This window comes from Trifolium pratense, linkage group LG1, assembly GCF_020283565.1.
Source record: "Trifolium pratense cultivar HEN17-A07 linkage group LG1, ARS_RC_1.1, whole genome shotgun sequence".
NCBI classification, from domain to species: domain Eukaryota; kingdom Viridiplantae; phylum Streptophyta; class Magnoliopsida; order Fabales; family Fabaceae; genus Trifolium; species Trifolium pratense.
In genome coordinates, this window is record NC_060059.1 from 53,232,700 (window position 1) to 53,241,205 (window position 8,506).

An 8,506-nucleotide genomic window follows, 5' to 3' on the forward strand; every position below is an offset into this window, starting at 1 on the left:
AAAGTTGCAGGTTCAGTACTGTTCGCTAAGCGAAGCAGTAGCGAACAGGTAGTGAACTATTCGCTAAGCGAAGCTCAGTTCGCTGCAGCGAACTACGTCAGAGGATTACAGGTGCATGGCGAACAGGTAGCGAGCTTGTGGCGAGCAGGTAGCGAGCTATTCGCTAAGCGAAGCTCCTGTTCGCTTAGCGAACTACACCAGAAAAATATCTGTTCTTGAGTTTTCTAAGACGGTTTAACATTGGATCCAACCAAAAATTCATTCAAACATGTTATAAATTCTCTTAAACAACAATTCCAAGCATATATGATATCAAGGAACATTAATCATCCCTTACAAACCTCCAAATACCTCACAAGATCATGATCATGCCCTTTTCTTGGATTTTAAGCAACTTTCATAAACTTTTCAAACATGATTCAAACACATACATATTTTTCATGGAATCAAGCTAGTGATTAACACATACAAAGTGATGATGAAGAACATCACACTCACATACAAAAGCTTAATCAAAAGTCTAAAAAGAAATTGAGTGGGAGAGTTCGGGAATGGAGACATAGACAATCTCCCCTCTCCTTGCCACTCAAGAATCATGAATTCTAATCTCTTACCTTAGCAAAGCTGATGATCCAAGCCTTTCCTCTTCTCTCTTGCTCGTGATTCTCTCCTTGTTCTTGCCTAAGGTTTTTGCTTTGCTCTTGCTTACTAACTTCTAACTTCTCAAAGAAAATAAATTGTGATACTATTCATTGGTTTGACTTGCTACTTATACTACTTCCTAAAGTCATGAACCAAGCCCAATTGGCTTAGGTCCATTGCCTTTCACGCCCATTAAGCCCAAAACAAAGGTTCTCGCGTCTAATATCTTACGCTCGGCTAAATAATTATTCGTCGCTCACTAAAATAATAAAAGCCAATTAATAAATAAAATAACATTTAATAAAATATACGAATACGAAAAATGGGTCGTTACAAGGGGCACTACGAAAATATTCAGGACGCGCACTTGTAAATTAGATAGTTTTAATAGGCAAAACTTACACACACAATCCACAACTTACACATTTTTTACTTTAATTTTCTTTTTGATGAATATTTTGCAAGTGCACAAAACAATCGCAAGTAGTAAAAATTATCGATCCTCAAGGATTGTTATAATTCAAACACAAATTGAATACATACTTAAACACACAAATTTAAATGTAAAAATGGGGGAAATTTTGTTTGGTTCAAAAGTTGATCATAAACTTTAAAATTGACTTAGAATTCAAATTGATGGAAGAAAAGCGATTGATCCTTTTGGTTTATCTAATTACTATTTCTCTTGGTAATTTCATGTATGATAACAAATTACTCAATTTAGTTTCATGATTAGATTAAACATAATTGATTATGCCCAATGTCTTGGTAACATAATCCTCTCCCTTGATCATTAATCTCTAATTTCTTTGGACGATCGATGATCAATTGAGGAATAAAAACTTTAATCCTTTAGATCTCAATTGAAAATCCAAAATGTCTTAAGTGAAAGTCAATTGATCATTTATTCCTAGATCGATGATTCATTCCTATTTTCATAGTAAAACAAATAATTGAAATCATCATACAATTGGTCAAATCATATAAAGCATTAAGCATAAGGAATTATCAATAGAAACTAACTTCGTAATTCATTCATCATATCAAATGACAATCACATTATTCAAGATCAAAAGTAATTAGAATCCCCTAAGGATCAATCATAAAGATTTAGTCAAACATGTTTAAATAAGAAATTACATTAACATGAGTGAAAGAAATCATGATTACAAGAAGAATCTTGATGTGTTTCCACACTTGAATCCTTGCTTGAATGCCTCTTTGATCCTCTGAAATAGCCGTAAAAAATCAGTTCTTGATCCAATATTTCGTAACCTAAAAATCAGAAAATGTTTTGAATTTATGGTGCAGTTTTCGTGCCAAGCCAGACTTGGATCTGCCCAAGCTGGGCGCAACAGGCAGTGGCTCAGACAGAAAAATAAATTTTTTCTGAGCCAGGCTTGGTTTTCCTGAGTCAGGTTTAGTTGACAGCAATAACACCAAATTTGACTCATTTCTTCCGATCCGAGAAACATCAAAACTCAATGTAATTCCTTGTATTATATTAAAACATGGTACAAACTAGTTGTTTGCTTGCATTTGCTTAAAATAACATAGAAATGACATGAAGTCGTCATTTTTTCACATACAAAAAATTAAATGATCAAAATATTGCACTCTCATCCAAATTCAAATATGAACCCCACCGCTCTTGTCAAGATAAAAGTGAGGGAACATGATTTTTTTATTCAACGTATAAATTTAACATTGGAAAAATATAGAGATGAAAAAAGAGTGAGTAATGGATAGAACATCAATGTTCTAGAGAGTTGTGGAACGCTAAAGCACAGTGTCGCCACAAGGAAGCATATGACGTGCAGAGAGATAGACTTGATAAACGATTTCCACTTTGCTTTCCAGCTAAAGAATTAAAAAAATATATTAAGAAAAAATAAAGAAATAAAAAGACGTCGTGTAATTCGTCTGTAGATTGGGTCATAACATTAAGCATTATTCAAAATAAAATTTGTCACTTTAATCTATATTGTTAATTAAGTTACTTGAGATTGATGATAAATTTTATATACTTTAACAACTATTTATTCAACTGTTATGATTGGGAGATGAAACAAACTCTCATGACAGACTTTCTCTCTTTGGGTGAACGCGTACCTTCTATTCTCCAAAACAAACCCTAGAGCCACCGCCTCCTACGTCTCCCAATACCACCCTTCCACCATCTTGCTCCATCTAACCTAAATCTACGGTAAACAATTGCTTTATTTAGTTGGGTTCTATACGCCGCACCTCCACCTTTGCCTTCTTCCCTAAGCGACCGAGCCACCGCTTCCCACCCCCTCTCTCTCTCTAACACACACCAGTCGTCCTCATGTAGCCTCAGTGGAAGTGGTGCGATGAAACCCTTTCTCTGCATCACCTCATCACCCGTTGAGGGTCTCTAAACTCCAAATTTGTCTGGTTATGTTCTTCGGTGGCCACCATGCCGGCGGTTGAGGATTTGGGGTCTGTATCTCAAACCGCGAGAATCATTTGTTTGTGAGTTTCTTCTTTGAACCCACGAGGGTTTAATTCTGCCGGTTGTTTCATTGTTTTCTTTCACCAGGAGGATCATCGTCGTCACCAGTTTGGTGGTTCTATTGGTTGTTCTATTTTGGCCTGCTTTAGATTTGCTTCGAAAGGTTGGATTTCCATTTTGATCCTCTTGATATCGTCAGATATTTTACGGTGGTGGCGTCACCTCTGTCTACAATAGATTGTTTGGCTCAAAAGGGTTGTTATACGTATTGGTGCCTTATATGGAGTTTTACTTTGGATCGTTTTTGTGTTAGCAGTCGATTAATTTCAGTATTGTATAGTCGGTGGGATCTATGTGCCCTGTTTTGTTGGAAGCTTTCCACGAGATGAATTCATCAAGACATATTTCGGCCTAATATTGCTCGAAAGAGCTACGTGCGCAGATACTTCGAGTCGACGGTAGTAATCCTTCGTCCTGCTAATGGGTTCTCTTGATTTTGGTAATTCTTTACTCATGGTTCGCAGCCCCGTTATTTGACCCCTCCTCGATTTGGATTTCGATTGGTTCAAGGTTGCCTGCCTCTAGTGTGTGGGTCTCAATATATCTGTATCATTCCTTGATTTCGGTCTATTTTGCTTGAAAAAATCATCGCTTGTTGCAGGGAGTAGTGGGTACGTGGACTGTTCCGTGTTGACGGTCGGTTCATTCGACTCCAATCTCTAGGACTTCATTGTCCTAGGCACTTTTGTATGGACTTACTGTGTTAGGTTTATGCCCCTCCAGTTTTTGTATCTATTTTTTTAATATAATAATAAAGAGATATATGCAAAGGATGCGAGCGAAACATGTTTTATCCTCTGATGTCTAGATGCTCTTTGGACTACTTATTATTTTATGGGAAAAGCTAACACGTGCCATAATGACACATGTTAATTGATAACTTGAAATAGTAATTAAATAGTATTAGATAAAACAATCTTTGACTTTTAAAGTGATAAAATGCACAATTTTCGATACAAAATTACTATCTATATACACAAACAAGTAGGGTTGGGAATAGGCCAGGCGGCCTACAGGCGCCTTCGCCCTGGCCTTTTTATTAAAAATGTCAAGCTTAGGCTTTGAAAAAAGTCTGTTTACATAAATAGATCAGGCTCATGCTTCTAAAAAAGCCTACAAAGCCTGATAGGCCGACATGTTTATATTTAATTATTATTATTTATATTATTTTTTGCCAAAGAAAAAATATATTATTAATCATATTTGTTATTTTATTAACTTTTAATTATTGTGTTAATTATTTTATTAGCTTTTTCTTAATGTTGAAGAAATTATAAAAGTTTAAATGTGAAATAGACTTTTAAGGCATGTTTAGTCTATTTAAGAAGACTATATAGAGACATTTATGTAACATAGACTTTTAAATAAGCTACAAGGCTAGGCCAGACTTTAAAAAGGCTCAAGCCAAGCCAAAATAAATAACATTTGATAGGTCGTAAGCCAGACTCAGGCCTGAAAAAAAATTGTAGGTCAGGCTCAGGCCTATCAAGACCTGACCTGTTCCCAACACTACAAACAAGTGCCTTAAGGGCACATGTTAACTTTTTCCATATGAAAATAGGGGAAAAAAAAGTTTGATTTTAAAATTCGTGAATGTGATAAAATAGGAAAACTAAAAGTACAATTAAGTCCAATAAGTCCAATAAATATAAGGACCAAAATTGAAAAATATTTTTTGTTAGCTTATCGATTAACTATAAATTTGCTTATAAAAAAAAATTAACTATAAATTCATTCACTAGTATAAAATAACTTATCATCAGTTTTTTTCTTTTTTTGACGGTCCCGTAACTTTTTTTTTTTTTTTTTTTTAAGTATCCCTTATTTTTTTCCAACTAACTATAATTTAATTTTAACCCCTAAGAAAAGCTAATAATCCGAATGTAGGTTGTTAGTATTTTGTCTTCTAGATCCTTCCTAGGCCTCAGTTGTTGGAGTTGAAACCAGGGTTTTTTTCTTCATTCTCTAGACTCTTCCAAATCCCAGAAATCCTATATAATACTACACAACACTCAAAAAACCTCACCCAAAATCATAATCACCAATCACCATAATCACTTTTCAATTCCTCACATATTCACTCCCAATTCAATGGCGAAATACGGCGAAGGTGACAAACGTTGGATCGTAGAAGACAGACCAGACGGAACAAACGTCCATAACTGGCACTGGTCAGAAACGAATTGTCTAGAATGGTCTAGAACCTTCTTCAATAATCTCTTCAACAACCTCAAAATCCTCGACGGTGAAGGTGGATTTTACATCGCCGTCAAAAAAGTTGAAAAAGTTGATGGTGAAGCTTATGTTAATGTTCGTAAGGGGAAGATTATTCCTGGATATGAAATCAGTGTGTTGATTTCATGGGAAGGTGAAGCGAGAGATTCTGATGGGAAGATCTTGCATAAGGTTAGTGGTAATGTTGAGATTCCTTATATTTCTGATGAGAATGCTGATGAGGATCCTGAAATTAGGGTTAGTGTTAAAGATGAAGGGAAAATTGGGAAGACTATGAAGGAAGCGGTTATTGTGAAAGGGAAGGCTTTGATTTTGGAGAAAGTTAGGGTTTGGGTTGAGAGTATGTCCAGAGGAGGACCGGTTAAAGATGAGCTGGAGACTAAGAAGGTTCCGCCCCAGAAGGCGGCGAAGAAGAAGGAAGAGGAAGCTGTTTTTGCGGTTACGGCGGCGAAGGAGAAGGAAAAGAAGAAGGAAGAAGGGAAGAAGGGTTGTAAAACGATTAGATTGAATGAGAAGTTTAATTGTAGGGCGAAGGATTTGTTTGAGATAATGATGGATGAGAATAGATGGAAGGGTTTTACTCAGAGTAATGCAAGGATTAGTAAAGAGGTTGGTGGTGAGATTAGTATTTTTGATGGGTCTGTTACAGGGGCAAATTTGGAATTGGAGGAAGGGAAGTTGATTGTTCAGAGATGGAGATTTGGAAGCTGGCCAGATGGAATGCAATCAATGGTAAGTGTTGTTTGTTTGTGTTTTTTATTTGAACTATGAAGCACCGACACAGATACGAACATTGATATGTTGACCGATAATAATTTAAGAAAATAACATAATTCAATGTAATTAGTCGTGTCATGTCGTTGTTGGACATACCTAATCCAAGTAGTGTTTGTCCTTTATAGGTTTTTCTATTTGGAATTAAGGTTTTAAATTTTGGTTGCATTGCGGTATATATGATCTATTTGGATTAACGTATTTGAGTTTATTTACTAGGCATAAACACTCGTGATTTGTTTGGATTGTCGACTTATTTGAGTTTATGTACTAGACATAAACACTTGTGATTTATTTGGATTGACTTATTTGAGTTTATGTACTAGACATAAACACTTGTGATTTATTTGGATTGACTTATTCGAGTTCATGTGCTAGACATAAACACTTGTGAGACTCTGAGCTTATGAAAATCAATAAGCTTTTTTCAGCTTTTTTCTACAAGTCTACAACATAGTTTATGAAAACAATTTATAGTTTTTATGAAAATAGTTTATAGTTTTCTTTATTTCATCCTTTGCCATAGAAATAACACATTCATTAACACTTATATAATGTGTTTATTGGTATAAGTGCTTAATTAAGTTGTTTATTCATATTATTGCTGAGATTTGTGGCTTAATATGGCTAATGCAGCCTCAATCATGGTTTATATATTTTTTTGTGAATCCTCAATAATTGTGATAGAAGCTGCATTAGCCGCATTTGACTGCAAGGATTGTGATGTAACCACAACCGATAATTTAAAACTCTGCTCTTAATTACAGTCGCAGAAATAACAAAAATTATGATGTTGTGACCTACATTGCGGTTGTAAACCTTTATTTAAATCCTAGACATAAACACTTGAGAGAGCTTGTGAAAATAGTTGTTGACATGTCAATAAGTAGTCTTGAGCTTCTTTCTTGAAGCTCTTAAGTCTTAAGGATAGCTTTTGAAAGTAGCTTATAGTTTCTATGAAAATAATTTTACTTTATTTATCTGTTGTCATGTAGAAATAACTTATACATGAACACTTAAATGATAAGTGTGTATTTTATATAAGTGTTTAATTTTGCTGTTTATCCAAATAAGGGGAATAATATTGTGGAGATTTTTGGTTAAATGCGGAAAATGCAGTTTGAATTGGGGAAACTGCAAAATGATTTCGATTGAAGCTGCATTTGGCTGCAAGGACTGTGCCGCAACAACAGCCGTTAATTTAAAACTCTAGTCTCAATCACAATTTCAGAAGCATAAAAGACTATGATGTTGTGACCTAAGTTGTAGTTGGAAACCTTTATTTAAAACCCTGTTTGGAATGTCAATTGAGTATTTATTTCTAAATGGGATTGAATTTTGTAGGTGAGAATTGTGTTTGAGGAGCCAGAATCCGGAGTTACGGTTGTGAAGCTAACACACACTGATGTGCCTGAAGAAGACAGGTAAGAGTTTGATTATTTTGGTTATTGATGGAATGTTTCGTTTTGGAGAATTGAGTTATTGACGTGATTGATTTCAAATGCAGATATGGGAATGCGACTGTCGTAGAGAATACAGAAAGGGGATGGAGAGATCTCATTTTCCAAAGGATTCGGTCTGTGTTTGGTTTTGGAATGTGAGATTTCATAAATGTTTGTGTTGTAGAATTCGATTTTTGTTTTCATTTTCATTTTTATATGGTTAGATCATTGGATTGGCATCGCATTGGATCATTTTATTGTGAAAGACAAAGTGTCTTTTGCAATGATTTCTGCTGCTACTTATTTCTGGTTTCAGAAATTGTCTCTTGTTTATTACCATGGATGGTCCTTGCTCGTTGTATGTCTAATTTAAGATTTGATCTTGTCATCATTGTTTTTTACTTGTTGCAATTATCAGTATCCTTTGGTGACAGAATTAACTCTTGTTCTACAATTGAAACAGTTGAAATTTGAATTTGAGATGAATTATACCTGTCTTCATAAAAATTGAAAATGGGTTATGGAATTATGAATATTTTTCCTGCATCATGTATTACTAATTTTTACTTAACTCTGACTTGCTTACATATATTGAAAAAAAATAGGGTGATTAAGTTTACTTGTTAGCAGTAGGGACTAGGGATGCTCCCTGCTTCAAGTAAAATGCAAATGGGAACTTAGCTTTGGGTATATTATTATGTTGAACCAAATTGGATTATATCTTCCTAATCATACTAATTGATTGGAATGTAGTTCTGTTTTGAATTTGCCAGTGAACATACATAAGCGTTTGTTTTAAACTTCAGTTGAACTTAAAGGACCAGTTTAATACTTTAGAAACTTAAAAGAGTAATATAATTTGTTACAAATTTAAAAG

The 8,506-nt window shown here is 34.7% G+C and overlaps 1 protein-coding gene across 1 annotated transcript; it reads left to right on the forward strand.

Moving 5' to 3' along the window:
• The first annotated feature begins 4,903 nt into the window (after positions 1 to 4,903).
• Positions 4,904 to 8,118, forward strand: LOC123898720 (activator of 90 kDa heat shock protein ATPase homolog). Its single transcript, XM_045949738.1, has 3 exons — positions 4,904 to 6,145; positions 7,532 to 7,611; positions 7,695 to 8,118. Exons 1-3 carry the CDS (start codon positions 5,270 to 5,272, stop codon positions 7,786 to 7,788), a joined length of 1,050 nt encoding a protein of 349 aa, XP_045805694.1. The 5' UTR covers positions 4,904 to 5,269; the 3' UTR covers positions 7,789 to 8,118.
• The last annotated feature ends 388 nt before the right edge of the window (positions 8,119 to 8,506 follow it).